Here is an 18,936-nt window from a genome sequence, read left to right as displayed (position 1 = left end):
GTGAAAGCTTTCATCCCTTATTGATGTCACTTGTTAAATTCGCTTCAATCAGTGTAGATGAAGGGGAGGAGACAGGTTAAAGATGAAGGGGAGGAGACAGGTTAAAGATGAAGGGGAGGAGACAGGTTAAAGATGAAGGGGAGGAGACAGGTTAAAGATGAAGGGGAGGAGACAGGTTAAAGAAGGATTTTGAAGCTTTGAGACAGATTGTGAATGTGTGCCATTGAGGGTGAACTATCAAGAGAAAATGTTTTAAGTGCCTTTGAACGGGATATGGTTGTAGGTGCCGGACGCACTGGTTTGTGTCAAGAACTGCAACGCTGCTGGGTTTTTCATGCTCAAAAGTTTCCTGTGTGCATTAGGAACGGTCCACCACCCAAAGGACATCCAGTCGACTTGACACAACTGTGGGACGCATTGGAGTCAACACGGGCCAGCATCCCTGTTGAACAATTAACACAAAGTCCATGCCCTGATGAATTGAGGCTGTTCTAGGGGCAAAAGGGGTGTTCATCTCAATATTAGGAAGGTGTTCTTAATGTTTTGTACACTGTATATTGGGCTATTTAAAGACTGAACATGTTAAGGAAAAAAAATACACTTTTAGTATTTTATTGAAACATACATGTATAGTGTATACACACATTTTACTTGCACCAGGTTTTCATAAAATATTGACATGATCTGTCAAACAGTTCACCTTAAAGCATAGTGAACATTATGCAGCAGAAATAACGTTTTCATCTGCAAAGTCGAAGCAGTTACAGACTGGTAAGTATTTTACTAATACAGGTTTACTTTGTAGTTTTATATACAACAGAAGTTATTGGACAGATAGCGGCTATTGCACCAGGAGCAATAATACAGCAAAGTTTAATTTTGTACAGATTGCAACAGCATTTTAAATATTTGTACAGTTCACAAGAAGAAAATTACAAACAGTATTAAGCATTATGTGTGTCTTGAACCAAGAGCTATATTCCTACAAATGAACGATTAATGGGTTGAAGGTCTTTGATATACCTGACATGCTTAGACGCTCTAATAATAACGTTATGACTGGTTGCTGAATACAGCAACAAGCTAAACCTCTGACAGGGTCCTGTCGTCATGCACACGGCTGATCGAACAATGATCATTTAGTGTGCCACCGTAGACAACACAAATAACACAGAGTTCACCAACAGTCAGAAACACAAGTCACTCACTCTGATTCAACACCACCGGCCATCCTACACAAGGCCACACATCTACCAAGGCAGCACTTTTAAACATTAACACCACACATACACCATACAGTATTCATGTATCAAATGCAAGACTTACTCAGTGAGAACACTATCGTCTCCCTCCTCTGAGCTTTACTTGCCTCCTGAGTTGTTGCAAATTGGACACCTCCCTTTAACATGGATGGCTATGAACAACTCTGTAGACAACATCCAAGCAACAGATCTCCAATACAGTATCTGCAGTTAAAGTGTTCTGTGCAAAGTATGAGGGGGGAAGCTTTGGCTAAGTCATTTCAACCATCTATTGTTATAAGCCTTGTGAGGGGAAATGTCTTATCCACTTGTCCTACAGTATAATGTACTGGAAAAACATTTCCAGATAGAATGAGTTGCAGTTTAACATTTACCATTGATTTTGGAAGGAAAGTGATCTGGGTAGATTCTCCACCCAAGTCCAGGATCCTCACTGTCATTCCTGCAACCAATTTTTCAAATATTCCACTGTACTTTACAGTGCACTCCATGACCAAAGTTCTCTCAATACCTTACTAGTCGCATTGCTTTTAAATACTCTACACACTCAAAGGTAGCCAAATAAGACTGCATTTCAGGTCAGACAGCCCTAAGGAAGTGAAAATGTAAACGCTTGCTTTGCAAAAATAAAGTCAACTCACTAATTATGGGTTAAACATACAGTAGAAATAGCTGTCCTTCCTTATAAAAAATATAGTGATTTCTTTGTCAACAGTTCTTGGATTATTTGCAGGAGATTGCTGAGGGAGGGAGGGGATGGGCAGGCTGGAGGAGCGTGGCAGTGCTGCTGAGCAGGAGGGAGGGGCTAGTCAGGGGTCGGTGGCGGAGGAGATGCCCCAAATAACAGGCTGTCCCTCTCAGTGCCGGGCAGACAGTTAGGATAGCTGCCCTTAGTGGATGTTGAGGTTGTTAAAGTGATCGAATGTGGCTCCCAAGGCCCAACTTGTCTCAACGTTGTTCACCTTCTTGGCAAGCTGTGTAGCAGAACAAAAAACGATGTTTGTTAAGTTTCGACTTATTAACGTCTTGGTGCCTGTCCCCTACCTTTGTGCCCAGTGACCTGTTCCTGTCTCACCTGCAGCATTGTGTTGTCCTTGAAGCCAAAGCCCTCCTTCAACAGGCAGGTGATATATGTCATATCCATGCAGAGGAAGGGACTGATGGGACGGTACTTGGTCATCTTGTTGCACACTGAAAACAAATCAGGTAGGCACTACGTTAACAACAAATCACAAAGGGCAGAGAGCACTGTGATAGAAATATTATGTATTCACCTTATTTGGTGGATATTTAACAATTATTTACTTAACAGTAACATAGTTCTGTCCTGCTAATGCTGAGTTTTATGACGACAACACGCGTGGGCATATTTTGAGACATCTTGTATCATGTCTCATGTGGGGTCAAACAGCAGACAACCTCTAACCTGTACACCACATAATAGAAAGCTGGTCATCTTGTTTGGTTTATTTGGTTTGTTTAGCTGACTGAGAAAGGGGGTGTGAGAAGAGTCAAGTGCTGAGGGTCTGCACATGTTGGTGATTCTGGGGATGGATGGCAGAGTCAACAGACTAGCTGTACACAGTGTGTCTCTCTCAGGCTCAGCCCCCAGGTCAGTTTGGTGTTGTGTGGCTGTCAGGTACGAGAGAGAGAGCCCACAGCTGCCCAGGTCAACTGCCTGCCAACCTGCCCAACACCTGACGACCTGCCCAACGCCTGACGTGTTCATCGAGAACATATGACTGTTTTCGCAATGCAAACAGACTTTACATAACACACCAACTCGTTCCTGCAAGCTGTAAATCTAGAACAGGCATTTATTGAGCCACGCGCTCTAACAGTACCAAGGCTATATGTCAATCTAACGTGCCAGAGCACTTTCCACATCAGATTACTGTAAATGATGTGTAAATGAGTTAAATAGCTAAACGTCAATGTGTATGTAAAATATCAACATATTTGTTTATGCTCTGAGAACAGTTATGAATCAGACATTTCATCTGATGGTCCTTGGTTATATTGGAAATGGCAGACGAAAGTGCCAATGTTCCAGGTTAGGTTACAGTAGTGCCAAGATGTTTGGGCATAAACAAGGTTGAGTGTTTGTGTGAGTTAGAACAGCGTGTATTTTTACAGCAAGATTTTGTGGTGAGGAACTGATGTTTTGTAAGGCCCGTGAGATTATTGAGTCTAACATGCAAATAAGCACCAACATTTCTTGTTTGTACACTGTGTACTGCATCAATATAGTCAACATGTTTCTGAGGGGGGGAAAGCCTAGCACTCACCTTCTTTGGCTCTCTTCTTGAAATCCCTGACTTCTACCATGCCACCGCGACTGCCATCTGGAAAACAAAACACTTATTCTCATCTGCAACAACAGCTGTCATTTCAGTTTTCCAAGCAAATCCTAAAAACTGCAGTTAAATGTATTTGAGGAGAAAATAATTAAACATTTTTTTTATAAAAAAAAAAAAAATTGAATCCTTTCATATCATTATGAGGTTTAACTGGATGCTTTCTGAATGGTGGTTTTGTATCCGTCCTGGTCTGTGTCTACTCACCGATGAGGCCTGACTCCACAGCTCTGTCGAAGTAGTAGGAGAAGGCATAGAAGATGCTGCTGCCCTTCACCTCAAACGGCTGGTGCACGATGCCTTTCACCACCCTCATCACCTCATAGTAACACAGCTTGTAACCTGCATAGCCTGGAGAGACACACAGATAACATCAAAATAATCATTACTATCTATCACAAACTGTACTGAATCTTCAAGGCAGGTATCATAAAAGTATAGAGCTTCATGACAACATAACACTCAAGTCAATTGTTAACAAGTCAGAATAATTTGAAATTGGCACCAACAATAAAAGCTTTATTTTCAAATGAGAGTAAAATACCTGAGTTTGCTGCATGCTTGTGGTGGAATGCACTGGGAGAACCCGGAGCCTCTTTATGAGATCAAATGGGGTTGAGGCTATGGGCTCTCCAGGGCTCTACACTAGAAAAACCCCAAAAGGATACTTTCACAGCACCCTTGGATTGGTTTGTTGGTTACAACCGGGGAAACCAAGTGCTGACAAGAGTAGCACACGCCTGTTGGGTTATCTATTTTTACCACATAATTGTAAGCGGTCAACATCAAGCCTCTCCTTACACAGAAAAATTACAGCTCGGGGACTAACCCAGTATCTTTTGGCTCCATGACCGTGGTATGGGAGTGTTGCATTATTTGCAGAGTTAACTGACAATTTTCCTCTCATTTAAACACAAGGTTTGCTCTATTATAACTGTTTAAAGTCTGCATGCAGAGAGAAAGAATGACAAGACATGCATTCTGCACTGTCCAGTGGGAAAATGTTCTCAACTCAGACTGAACTAAACTCTAACATTGTGCTCTGAGACTGAATAATTTATTTATAGTTTTGAGGATTATAAAAAATACAATATTATTGAAATTGTATGTTTTATCTTGTGCTTACCGTCAGGAATTCCGCTAACTTTGTAGGTGATTCCACCAAAAGTCCAGTCCTCTCTGAACTTCTTGGGTAGACAGGAACTTGTGAAAACTTTCCAATCCAGACCTGAAAGAGTAAACCAGATTGGTTATTGCATTGTCCCCAACGAGGATGACAGTTAAATAGTGTGTCTGATTTATAGAAATCTTGTGTGTCTTGCAGCATTATACAAATATATTTATCCAGCCTGAACAGATGAATGACTGCAGTTGCCTAGCTTGAATAGCTAAGCAAATACTGTATGACAATTCAAATTACCATCAGCCCCCAAAGCCCCAAGAGTTGCCAATCGAGCCGCTACAAGTCCATTTCCAAGGTAGCTGAATGAGGACAGATATTCAGAATACATTCATGACAATGCCAAGGTAATGTGAGTATGCTGTTTTCATTACATGCCATGATATACAATGAGTATACAAAACATTAAGAACACGTGCTCTTTCCATGACGTAGGTGAATCCAGGTGAAAGCTATGATCCCTTATTGATGTCACTTGTTAAATCCACTTCAATCAGTGTAGATGAAGGGGAGGAGACAGGTTAAAGAAGGATTTTTAAGCTTTGAGACAGTTGAGGCAAGGATTGTGTGTGTGCCATTAAGAGGGTGAATGGTCAAGACAAAATATTTAAGTGCCTTTGAATGGGGTATGGTAGTAGGTGCCAAGCGCAACGGTGTGTCAAGAACCACAACGTTGCTGGGTTTTTCACGCTCAACAGTTTCCTGTGTGTATCAAGAATGGTCCACCACCCAAATGGCATCCAGGCAACTTGACACAACTGTGGGAAGCAATGGAGTCAACATGGGCCAGCATCCCTGTGGAACACTTGACCCCTTGTAGAGTCCATGCTCCAACAAATTGAGTCTGTTCTGGGGGCAAAAGGAACATGTACAACTTGTAGTGTGTTTGAGTTTAAAAAAGGCTTCTGAAGTTTGTAATTTCCACTTTGAAATTTCCAACTTGATTTTCATTTACGAAAAATGTATCAACCCCTACAAAAATGTCCATTAATTATAATCCACATAATAATTCACATTTCCTGTTGCAGCATGATTATTTTCCTGCAAAATGAAGATCTGTACTATAAATACTGCACCAATGCTTGTTTACTCACCTGTGAGTATAGAGTTGTAGAGTGTGGTTGAACATGTTGATGTTGGCAATGTAACTGGCTGGGGCAGTGAAAACTGTTTTCTATGGGTACAGAGAGAGGGGTTGAGTAATGTCTAATTAAATAGCAATGGTTATCTAAATCTTTGTCAAACATCAGTGGAGTTCAGTTGAACATTTACCTTTGATTTTGGAAGGAAAGTGATTTGGGTAGATCCTCCACCCAAGTCCAGGATCCCCACTGTTTTCCTGGTCTTGGCATACAAGTGACCTAAAGCAAACAGATGGAAAGTCAAACACACAGAATTGGAAATAGAAAACTATAGACAGGATTCTATCCATCATCAACATTATAAACAGAAAGTAGAACATACAGGTACTGTACATTGACCACATACTACATTTAGAATTTATTCATTTTCCAACCACCCGCTTGAGACAAAAACAGGCATTCTAATAGATACAGTTGAAGTCGGAAGTTCACATACACCTTAGCCAAATGCATTTAAACTAGTTTTTTCATAATTCCTGACATTTTATCCTTGTAAAAATTCCCTTTCTTAGGTCAGGTAGGATCACCACTTTATTTTAAGAATGTGAATAATAGTAGAGAGAATGATTTATTTCAGCTTTAATTTCTTTCATCACATTCCCAGTGGGTCAGAAGTTTACATGCTACCAAATACTAATTGAGTGCATTACCTTTAAATTGTTTAACTTGGGTCAAATGTTTTGAGTAGCTTTCCACAAGCTTCCCACAATAAGTTGGGTGAATTTTGGCCCATTCCTCCTGACAGAGCTGGTGTAATTGAGTCAGGTTTGTAGGCCTCCTTGCTCACACACACTTTTTCAGTTCTGCCCACAAATTTTCTATGGGATTGAGGTCAGGGCTTTGTGATAGCCACTCCAATACCTTGACCTGGTTGTCCTTAAGCCATTTTGCCACAACTTTGGAAGTATGCTTGTCCATTTGGAAGACCCATTTGCAACCAAGCTTTAACTTGTCTTGTCTTGAGAGGTTGCTTCAATATATCCACATAATTTCCCCCCTCATGAAGCCATCAATTTGGTGAAGTGCACCAGACCCTCCTGCAAAGCACCCCCACAACATGATGCTGCCACCCCCGTGCTTCACGGTTGGGATGGTGTTCTTCAGCTTGCAAGCGTCCCCATTTTTCCTCTAAACGTTATTTTTCCTCTATTTTTCCTCTAAACATTATGGTCATTATGGCAAAACAGTTCTATTTTTGTTTCATCAGACCAGAGGACATTTCTCAAAAAAAAGTATGATATTTGTCCCCATGTGCAGTTGCAAACTGTAGTCTGGCTTCTTCCTTGCTGAGCGGCCTTTCAGGTTATGTCGATATAGGACTCGTCTTACTGCGGATATAGATACTTTTGTACCTTGTACAAGGCCCTTTGCTGTTGTTCTGGGATTGATTTGCACTTTTCGCACCAAAGTACGTTCATCTCTAGGGGACAGAACGCGTCTCCTTCCTAAGCGGTATGATGGCTACGTGGTCCCATGGTGTTTATACTTGCGTACTATTATTTGTACAGACGAACATGGTACCTTCAGGCATTTGGAAATTGCTCCCAAGGTTGAACCAGGCTTGTGGATGTCTACAATGTTTTTTCTGAGGTCTTGGCTGATTTCTTTTGATTTTCCCATGATGTCAAGCAAAGAGGCACTGAGTTTGAAGGTAGGCCTTGAAATACATCCACAGGTACACCTCCAATTGACTCGAATTATGTAAATTAGCCTAACAGAAGCTTCTAAAGCCATGACATTTTCTGGAATTTTCTAAGCTGTTTAAAGGCACAGTCAACTTAGTGTATGTAAACTTCTGACACACTGGAATTGTGATACAGTGAATTATAAGTGAAATAATCTGTCTGTAAAAAATTGTTGGAAACATTACTTGTGTCATGCACAAAGTAGATGTCCTAACCGACCTGCCAAAACTATAGTTTGTTAACAAGAAATGTGTGAAGTGGTTGAAAAACGAGTTTTAATGACTCCAACCTAAGTGTATGTAAACTTCCGACTTCAACTGTATACAGTACCAGTCAAAAGTTTGGAAACACCTACTCATTCAAGGGTTTTTCTTTATTTTTACGATTTTCTACATTGTAGAAAAATAGTGAAGACATCAAAACACATATGGAATCACGTAGTAACCAAAAAAGTGTTAAACAAATAAATATATATTTTATATTTGAGATTCTTCAAAGTAGCCACCTTTTGCCTTGACAGCTTTGTGCACTCTTGGCATTCTCTCAACCATCATCACCTGGAATGTTTTTCCAACAGTCTTGAAGGAGTTCCCACATATGCTGAGCACTTGTTGGCTGCTTTTCCTTCCCTCTGCAGTCCAACTCATCCTAAACCATCTCAATTGGGTTAAAGTTAGGTGATTGTGGAGGCCAGGTCATCTGATGAAGCACTCCATCACTCTCCTTCTTGGTCAAATAGCCCTTACACAGCCCGGAGGTGTGTTGGGTCATTGTCCTGTTGAAAAACAAATGATAGTCCCACTAACCAGATGGGATGGCGTGTCGCTGCAGAATGCTGTGTTAGCCATGATGGTTAAGTGTGCCTTGAATTCTAAATAAATAAAGACAGTGTCACCAGCAACGAACCCCCACACCATCACACCGCCTCCACCATGCTTCATGGTGGGAACCACACATGCGGAGATCATCCTTTCGCCTACTCTGCGTCTCACAAAGACATGACGGTTGGAACCAAAAATCTCAAATTTGGACTCATCAGACCAAAGTACAGATTTACACTGGTCTATGGTCCATTGCTCATGTTTCTTGGCCCCAGCAAGTCTGTTCTTCTTATTGGTGTCCTTTAGTAGTGGTTTCTTTCAGTAATTCGACCATAAAGGCCTGATTCACTCAGTCTCCTCTGAACAGTTGATGTTGAGATGTGTCTGTTACTTGAACTCTGTGAAAGTTGTATTTGGGCTGCAATTTCTGACGCTGGAAACTCTAATGAACTTATCCTCTGCAGCAGAGGTAACGGAGTCTTCCTTTCCTGTGGCTGTCCTCATAAGAGCAAGTTTCATTATAGCGCTTGATGGTTTTTGTGACTGCAAACTTTCAAAGTTCTTGAAATGTTCCGCATTGACTGACCTTCATGTCTTAAAGTAATGATGTACTGTCGTTTCTCTTTGCTCTCTTTGCACACACTTCCGGCGCCGACAGAGATGGCCGCCTCGCTTCGCGTTCCTAGGAAACTATGCAGTTTTTTGTTTTTTTACGTGTTATTTCTTACATTAGTACCCCAGGTCATCTTAGGTTTCATTACATACAGTCGAGAAGAACTACTGAATATAAGATCAGCATCAACTCACCATCAGTACGACCAAGAATATGTTTTTCGCGACGCGGATCCTGTGTTCTGCCTTACAAACAGGACAAAGGAGTGGATCCTATGCAGCGACCCAAAAAAACGACTCCGAAAGAGAGGGAAACGAGGCGGTCTACTGGTCAGACTCCGGAGACGGGCACAGCGCGCACCACTCCCTAGCATTCTTCTTGCCAATGTCCAGTCTCTTGACAACAAGGTTGATGAAATCCGAGCAAGGGTAGCATTCCAGAGGGACATCAGAGACTGTAACGTTCTTTGCTTCACGGAAACGTGGCTTACTGGAGAGACGCAATCCGAAGCGGTGCAGCCAACAGGTTTCTCCACGCATCGCGCAGACAGGAAAAAACATCTTTCTGGTAAAAAGAGGGGCGGGGGCGTATGCCTTATGACTAACGTGACATGGTGCGATGAAAGAAACATACAGGAACTCAAATCCTTCTGTTCACCTGATTTAGAATTCCTCACAATCAAATGTAGACCGCATTATCTACCAAGAGAATTCTCTTCGATCATAATCACAGCCGTATATATCCCCCCCCAAGCAGACACATCGATGGCTCTGAACGAACTTTATTTAACTCTCTGCAAACTGGAAACAATTTATCCGGAGGCTGCATTCATTGTAGCTGGGGATTTTAACAAGGCTAATCTGAAAACAAGACTCCCCAAATTTTATCAGCATATCGATTGCGCAACCAGGGGAGGAAAGACCTTGGACCATTGTTACTCTAACTTCCGCGACGCATATAAGGCCCTGCCCCGCCCCCCTTTCGGAAAAGCTGACCACGACTCCATTTTGTTGATCCCTGCCTACAGACAGAAACTAAAACAAGAGGCTCCCACGCTAAGGTCTGTCCAACGCTGGTCCGACCAAGCTGACTCCACACTCCAAGACTGCTTCCATCACGTGGACTGGGAGATGTTTCGTATTGCGTCAGATAACAACATTGACGAATATGCTGATTCGGTGTGCGAGTTCATTAGAACGTGCGTTGAAGATGTCGTTCCCATAGCAACGATTAAAACATTCCCTAACCAGAAACCGTGGATTGATGGCAGCATTCGTGTGAAACTGAAAGCGCGAACCACTGCTTTTAATCAGGGCAAGGTGTCTGGTAACATGACCGAATACAAACAGTGCAGCTATTCCCTCCGCAAGGCTATCAAACAAGCTAAGCGCCAGTACAGAGACAAAGTAGAATCTCAATTCAACGGCTCAGACACAAGAGGCATGTGGCAGGGTCTACAGTCAATCACGGACTACAGGAAGAAACCAGGATGTCTTGCTCCCAGGCAGACTAAATAACTTTTTTGCCCGCTTTGAGGACAATACAGTGCCACTGACACGGCCTGCAACGAAAACATGCGGTCTCTCCTTCACTGCAGCCGAGGTGAGTAAGACATTTAAACGTGTTAACCCTCGCAAGGCTGCAGGCCCAGATGGCATCCCCAGCCGCGCCCTCAGAGCATGCGCAGACCAGCTGGCCGGTGTGTTTACGGACATATTCAATCAATCCCTATACCAGTCTGCTGTTCCCACATGCTTCAAGAGGGCCACCATTGTTCCTGTTCCCAAGAAAGCTAAGGTAACTGAGCTAAATGACTACCGCCCCGTAGCACTCACATCCGTCATCATGAAGTGCTTTGAGAGACTAGTCAAGGACCATATCACCTCCACCCTACCTGACACCCTAGACCCACTCCAATTTGCTTACCGCCCAAATAGGTCCACAGACGATGCAATCTCAACCACACTGCACACTGCCCTAACCCATCTGGACAAGAGGAATACCTATGTGAGAATGCTGTTCATCGACTACAGCTCGGCATTCAACACCATAGTACCCTCCAAGCTCGTCATCAAGCTCGAGACCCTGGGTCTCGACCCCGCCCTGTGCAACTGGGTACTGGACTTCCTGACGGGCCGCCCCCAGGTGGTGAGGGTAGGCAACAACATCTCCTCCCCGCTGATCCTCAACACTGGGGCCCCACAAGGTTGCGTTCTGAGCCCTCTCCTGTACTCCCTGTTCACCCACGACTGCGTGGCCACGCACGCCTCCAACTCAATCATCAAGTTTGCGGACGACACAACAGTGGTAGGCTTGATTACCAACAACGATGAGACGGCCTACAGGGAGGAGGTGAGGGCCCTCGGAGTGTGGTGTCAGGAAAACAACCTCACACTCAACGTCAACAAAACTAAGGAGATGATTGTGGACTTCAGGAAACAGCAGAGGGAACACCCCCCTATCCACATCGATGGAACAGTAGTGGAGAGGGTAGCAAGTTTTAAGTTCCTCGGCATACACATCACAGACAAACTGAATTGGTCCACTCACACAGACAGCATTGTGAAGAAGGCGCAGCAGCGCCTCTTCAACCTCAGGAGGCTGAAGAAATTCGGCTTGTCACCAAAAGCACTCACAAACTTCTACAGATGCACAATCGAGAGCATCCTGGCGGGCTGTATCACCGCCTGGTATGGCAACTGCACCGCCCTCAACCGTAAGGCTCTCCAGAGGGTAGTGAGGTCTGCACAACGCATCACCGGGGGCAAACTACCTGCCCTCCAGGACACCTACACCACCCGATGTCACAGGAAGGCCATAAAGATCATCAAGGACATCAACCACCCGAGCCACTGCCTGTTCACCCCGCTATCATCCAGAAGGCGAGGTCAGTACAGGTGCATCAAAGCTGGGACCGAGAGACTGAAAAACAGCTTCTATCTCAAGGCCATCAGACTGTTAAACAGCCACCACTAACACTGAGTGGCTGCTGCCAACACACTGACACTGACTCAACTCCAGCCACTTTAATAATGGGAATTGATGGGAAATGATGTAAATATATCACTAGCCACTTTAAACAATGCTACCTTATATAAATGTTACTTACCCTACATTATTCATCTCATACGCATACGTATATACTGTACTCTATATCATCGACGGTATCCTTATGTAATACATGTATCACTAGCCACTTTATACTATACTATGCCACTTTGTTTACATACTCATCTCATTTGTACATACTGTACCCGATACCATCTACTGTATCTTGCCTATGCTGCTCTGTACCATCACTCATTCATATATCCTTATGTACATATTCTTTATCCCCTTACACTGTGTACAAGACAGTAGTTTGGAATTGTTAGTTAGATTACTTGTTATTACTGCATTGTCGGAACTAGAAGCACAAGCATTTCGCTACACTCGCATTAACATCTGCTAACCATGTGTATGTGACAAATAAAATTTGATTTGATTTGATTTGATTTGATTTGATTTGATTTGAGCTGTTCTTGCCATAATATGGACTTGGTCTTTTACCAAATAGTGCTATCTTCTGTGTACCACCCCTACCTTGCCACAACATAACTGATTGGCTCAAACGCAATAAGAAGGAAAGAAACTCTACAAAGGTACTTTTATCAAAGCACACCTGTTAATGAATATGCATTCCATACATCATGAAACTGGTTGAGAGAATGCCAAGAGTGTGCAAAGCTGTCATCAAGACGAAGGCTGGCTACCTTGAAGTATCTAAAATATATTTTGATTTGTTTAACACTTTTTTGGTTACTACATGATTCCATATGTGTTATTTCATAGTTTTAATGTCTTCACTATCATTCTACAATGTAGAAAATGGTCCAAATAAATAAAAACCCTTGAATGAGTATGTGTCCAAACATTTGACTGATACTATAGGTCTGTGGCCACCAAGAGAAAGGCGGCGGCTATCATTTTGGCCATAGGATAGGTTTTAAAAGAAATGTTACACTAACTCTGTGTAAAAAGTGAGGGAATATTGCATCCCATCGTGACCAGATGGTGGCCAACATTCAAGACAGTCAGACAGGAGACTTGCACTGCTCTGCAACTGTGTACAGTGTTTAAACCTCAGAAATGACCCCCCTGACCATTAACACCACCTTAACAAAACATGAGCAATGTCTTACCTGTCAAAAAGTTCACTGTTACCCAGGCCAGGACTCCTACAAGAGAGAGTAGATGGAGAGTGTATGAGGTAAACATTCACTTGAGCCCAAATCATATGCAATTGTTGCCTTTGCAATCGTGTTGTTGGAAGTACTGATACATATTGCCATTTGAACACATGCAGTTCAGAGACTGTCAGTTAAGATATTGGAGGTTATACTAGTTTTCATTAATTTAGCAGCTGTTACATTAGCCATATTTGTCTGACATGGATAGACCAACCCAGGTCATTACTACTGTCTCAGAGCTCAGGTTATGGCTCTCATAAAGTGAGGCTAATGAATTGCACATCTGATGAAACAGGAGTTGTTGCGGGTGTCTTAATGAGTGATGTGGAGGATCACTTAATATTGAGTGTGGGAAGGACAACCCAGACAAGGTTATTTAATTGCTCTATGAGGTAGCGATAGAGCTCTTATAAACACGTTACTAGGACAGTGTTCGGCGATACCAACCACCTGGTTTGACAATACTGCAGCGTTTAGCTAATCTAAACAATGTCTACAGTTTTCCTCTTTACCAACATACCCACGATACCACAGTACCATAAAAGAAAATGAAAGACAAATGTTTGTGACGCCAACAAAGTGACATACCTTCATTTGTTCCATTCATTATGGAGACACTGTTGTTCGGTACAAAGAAGGGGGACTCGTCAAAGACCTCCCGAACCTACGGAGACAATTTATGATGACAGTGCATATTAATAAAGATCATGATGAATAAAGACAATAAGAAAATAAAAATAGATACTTATTATCTCAAGACTCAGGAATTGTTATTAGGCACATTTGGCTGAGAATGGCGGAATGCAAAACCACAAGCATGGCTAGAGTAGCCGCACTAATTTAATAATTCAAATGACATATTCCACTACTCCAGACGACCCCAAAACAGCAGTTTCTTTGCATAGTGATCGCCACCTCGAAGTGGGTAGACTCCCCCCCCCCAGTTTTTTCAAGAACACTTGTAAGCACTTAGCAGTTTCATGTCCCGATCCTTGGCAGGACCTGTCATCCCTGTGCCAAACTAACTGAGGGGAGAGAAAACGTGCCTCACCTCATCCAGCAGAGCATTAGCCTTCTCCTTGGGCAGGAGGCGGAGCCCGGCCGTGGCTTTCAGGACCACCGGGGTCTGCTTCCACTCGTCCTCTGGCACCGTCTTCTTGGCCACTTTCAGCAGCGCTCTGATCGTGTTCCCACCCTGAATGGGATAAAAGGCATTAACAGATGAGCATGGTCTCCACTGGGACACTCAAATCACAGCCGTGACCAAAAGGGCTGATATAGATATTTCAATATAGATATTTCAACGTATTCAGTTGATTAAAGGGTTGATATGTTTGTCCACATAGGACTTCACATCGTCTGGTTTTTAAGATGTAGATCCCAAGACAGTAAATATCAGACTTAAGTGACAGCTTCAGCAGAATCAGTTCATGTAATTGCATGGTCTACATCGCAATGCCTAAATGAGAAAATGATAGACATGATACATACCTCTTCAGGCTTATCTTTATAGGCAGACAGACCAGGCTTCACCGCATGATACATCTCATTGTCCAGAACTGGCAGCTCAACTAAAAAGACAAAAAGTAGATGGAGAGAATGCATTCAATTTTCAAACAAGATAGAAATATTTGAAATGTGTGAAATAACAGAACTCTGTTGCATTAATGTGTGCTTTGAAATGTGCTTTGTTGCCTCAATCATTGCTAGGCTTTACAATCACTGATGTTAAAGGTAAAGTAAATACAAAAACAGCAAATCAAAGTCCATTATTAGAGGTTCGTTTTTAGGGATTTCGGCCACACTAACAGATGATTAAAACTACAACTCAGCTGCCTCTTGGTTCGGTCTTGCCCATGATTACTCTCTCCCCATGCTGACGGCACATGTTTGCCTTTACACCACAGAGCGAATGATCCAACGGCAAACATATGGGAAACAGCTGAATGTAAACCCCTATTGGCTCCTGGGACTAAGCTAAGGCTGAGAGATACTGAATGAAATACACAGAAAAAGAGAGAGAAAACACTCACCTGGGTCTTTCTGGATAAATGTGTAGATGTGGATCCGGGTGCCTGTGCTCCCAGCATCGAACATGATCCCATAGAAAGTGCGGCTGAGGTTGACAGGATGGGAGACCTCAAGCAAGACCTCAGGCAAGACTTTGGGCACGACTTCGAGCAGGAGGTTTTCGGGCAGGAGGTTTTCCATGTTAGCAGAGTGTTCGTGGTGGACTGTCTGGCGAGGATGGTAGGTTGCCTTCACTTGGAAGTTCCAAGCCAGAACCGACATTGACATTACTGTCAGGAGAAGCATCTGAAGAGCCATCTTTTTTTAACACCCAAAGAAACAATGATGCTTTTGTAAAAGCTAAAACACTTTACTCTATGGATATACAGTAAGAGTCAAATTGTGCCTTATTCAAGATAGTCTTCTTCAGAGGAGCAGCACAAAATGCAGTGGCAGCAGCTTGCAGAGGTGATGAGAGACAACCGGAGAGACAGTGTGGGTAGCAATGCACATTCAGGACTGTCTGGTCATCTGTTTATAGTATATAAAGACATACGGGCTTGGCACTGGGCCATGACAAGTCATCCACCAATCCTGTTGCGTTCCATCTAGGTTCCTTCAGGAGTATCCCCTCTGAAAGAGCAGGATACTGACTATCTGCTTACCAGCAGCAATTCTTTTTCTCTCTCTTCATCTTTTGTGTGCAAGCTGGAGCCAAAAATCCCCCTAAGTGAAGAAAGAAAGAGGATCTATCAAGGCATCAAAATGACTGGCTTGTAGAAATTTGAAGCAATTGTCTTAAAATAAATGTTATTGGTGTATTTAATTAAGACTTACAGGCAAGCTTGTCGATTACTACAATTCCTTCCCTGCACAAAGTAGCCTATTACTCATATTCGTCTTAATTTCTTGTATTGCCCGTCTTGACTTGGGCTGTCAGGTAGTAACCTGACAGGAGGTAACCTGAAGTAGTAACCTGAGGTAGTAACCTGAGGTAGTAACCTGCCAGCCCAAGGCAAGACAGGCAATACACCTTTCTCTAGATATGTATAAGTCATTTTATGTGTGTATCATATTCCGAACCAATGTGAACATGTGAAAATGACCACATAAAAACACATGCTGCAGACCTTTAAACCCAACCAACCTTTCATAAGAGATGTGCTGATGCAACTTGCACTCCAACTGGCATAAATGCTGAAAGAATGAAAGCAATAATCTCACTCCCACTCATCCCTGTGCTAACCACAAGCTTTCCTAGGAAATAATATTTAAAGGCATGTTTCACAGGAGAAACCATGAAAAGCATGGAGTAGCTGTTTTCAGTTTTAGCTGGGTGGTTGGCAAGGTGTCATTAACCAGTCTATCAGCAAAAATATTCTAATGTACTGTAATGTTCAGAGTTTCTGGTTTCTAGGAGGGAGGGAGGCAATAACAATGTGCTACTGCAGCTCAGCAAAGAGGCCCTGCTAACTCAGAGACCTCATATGAACTTAGCTTTGCACCAGAGTGGGATTTCCTTCACTCAGTCCCCACGAGAAGCTGCAGCAACAGTAAACAAAGACAGGACTGAAACAGGTAGAATTTGTATATTTCTAGAGACTGCAGACCTGCTGAACTGGTATCACCCAACTCAGCTCCTGCTAACAGGTTCACCACACAGTCACACACAGGGTGAGTGAAGCACAAACTGTGGTGGCATGTGTCACCGAGCTCAGCTGAGGGGGTGTGATTAAGCCGGAATCGGGGCGGCCAGCAGTCCTGCAGCAGGACTTGAGAAGGTCAGAGAGAAGGTCCACAGAGAGGGCACGAGGAAAGGATGGGGCTTGGCACTAGCATGCCATTCCAATCCCAGGACACTCCGCTGTGCAGCGCACTGTTCTAACACTGTAATTTGGACTAAAAATATTGCACTTTCTTTCCTCCTTCCTTTTTGTCTAAATACTGTGGCTACTTTTTTCAATCCTGTGGTTCACCCTTATGGTCCATTTCCCCTATCAAAGCATGCATGTGCAGGACCTCTCATTGCCTTTGTGTCCATTTAAATGTCCAATGCAGCTGTTTTAGATCAATATGGAATAATTTCTGGGTAACAATTAAGTACCTTACTGTGATTGTTTTCAATTACAATTGTCAAAAATAAACAAAATAGCTTCGTAGCAAAGAAAAACATTTTGGTGGGGGAGGGAAAAACGGAACATTTGCTGTTATTGGCAGATTGGTTTATTAACTCATTGTGATGTCACTATGGAAAGCCAAAATGCTACCCCACTAAAACAGGCTGAAATTTCAGGCAGTCTTTTCAAAACAGCTACACTAAAAGGGCATCATAAGTTTCACAATTTCACACTATTATTCCAGTGTGTGGAAATATATACATTACCAGTCAAAAGTTTGGACATACCTACTCACTCAAGGGTTTTTCAAATTTGGACTATTTTCTACATTGTAGAATATTAGTCAAGACATCAAAACTATGAAATATCACATATGGAATCATGTAGTAACCAAAAAAGTGTTAAACAAATCAAAACAGATTTTAGATTCTTCAAAGTAGCCACCCTTTGCCTTGATGACAGCTTTGCACACTCTTAGCATTCTCTCAACCAGCTTCACGATGTCGTCACCTGGAATGCATTTAAATTAACAGGAGTGCGTTGTTAAAAGTTAATTTGTGGAATTATCTTTCCTTCTTAATGCGTTTTGAGACAAATCAGTTATGTTGTGACAAGGTAGGGGTGGTATACAGAAGATAGCACTATTTGGTAAAAGACCAAGTCCATATTATGGAAAGAATAGCTTAAATAAGCAAAGTGAAACGACACTGCATCATTACTTTAAGACATGAAGGTCAGTCAATCAGGAACACTTCAAGAACTTTTAAAGTTTCTTAATGCAGTCGCAAAAACAATCAAGCGCTATGATGAAACTAGCTCTCATGGGGACCGCCACAGGAAAGGAAGACCCAGAGTTACCTCTGCTGCAAAGGATAAGTTCATTAGAGTAAACTGCACCCCAAATAAATGATTCACAGAGTTCAAGTAACAGACACATCTAAACATCAACTGTTCGGTGGAAATCTGTCCTTTGGTCGGATGAGTCCAAATTTGAGATTTTGGTGAATGGATGATCTCTGCATGTGTGGTTCCACTGAGAAGTATGGAGGAGGTGGGGATTTATTTAGAATTCAAGGCACACTTAACCAGCATGGCTACCACAGAATTCTGCAGCGATACAACATCCCATCTGGTTTGCACTTAGTGGGACTATCATTTGTTTTTCAACAGGACAATGACCTAAAACACACCTCCAGGCTGTGTAAGGGCTATTTGACCAATAATGAGAGTGATGGAGTGCTGCATCAGATGACCTGGCCTCCACAATCCCCGGACCTCAACTCAGTTGCAATGGTTTAGGATGAGTTGGACCGCAGAGCGAATGAAAAGCAGCCAACAAGTGCTCAGCATATTTGCAAACTCCTTTAAGACTATTAGAAAAGCATTCCTCATGAAGCTGGTTGAGAGAATGCGAAGAGTGTGCAAAGCTCTCATCAAGGCAAAGGGTGGCTACTTTGAAGAATCTCAAATCTATTTTGATTTGTTGAACACTTTTTTGGTTACTACATGATTCCATGTGT

At 42.6% G+C, this 18,936-nt stretch overlaps 1 protein-coding gene across 1 annotated transcript; it reads right to left on the bottom strand.

Annotated features, from left to right (window-relative positions):
- Positions 1-596: 596 nt before the first annotated feature.
- Positions 597-15,814, bottom strand: LOC139383500 (ectonucleoside triphosphate diphosphohydrolase 5a). Its single transcript, XM_071128059.1, has 13 exons — positions 15,323-15,814; positions 14,781-14,860; positions 14,341-14,484; positions 13,878-13,953; positions 13,242-13,277; positions 6,072-6,160; positions 5,894-5,973; positions 5,040-5,101; positions 4,746-4,847; positions 3,827-3,970; positions 3,551-3,607; positions 2,338-2,453; positions 597-2,236 (listed from the first exon to the last, which is right to left on the bottom strand). The coding sequence occupies exons 1-13, from the start codon at positions 15,615-15,617 to the stop codon at positions 2,153-2,155; spliced, it is 1,365 nt and encodes a 454-aa protein (XP_070984160.1). The 5' UTR covers positions 15,618-15,814; the 3' UTR covers positions 597-2,152.
- Between the last annotated feature and the right edge of the window lie 3,122 nt (positions 15,815-18,936).

The sequence above is a fragment of the Oncorhynchus clarkii genome, chromosome 25 (genome assembly GCF_045791955.1).
Source record: "Oncorhynchus clarkii lewisi isolate Uvic-CL-2024 chromosome 25, UVic_Ocla_1.0, whole genome shotgun sequence".
NCBI classification, from domain to species: Eukaryota; Metazoa; Chordata; class Actinopteri; order Salmoniformes; family Salmonidae; genus Oncorhynchus; species Oncorhynchus clarkii.
This window is presented reverse-complemented; position numbering and strand designations above follow the sequence as displayed.

What these genes read in the sequence shown, in the direction of transcription:
- LOC139383500 (XM_071128059.1), bottom strand. Translation starts at nt 15,617, where the DNA reads ATGGCTCTTCAGATGCTTCTCCTGACAGTAATGTCAATGTCGGTTCTG. An exon ending in AATGAATGGAACAAATGAAG is followed by an intron (nt 13,278 to 13,877) that starts GTATGTCACTTT and finishes TCTCTCTTGTAG; the next exon opens with GAGTCCTGGCCTGGGTAACA. An exon ending in TGGGGCTTTGGGGGCTGATG is followed by an intron (nt 4,848 to 5,039) that starts GTAATTTGAATT and finishes TTACTCTTTCAG; the next exon opens with GTCTGGATTGGAAAGTTTTC.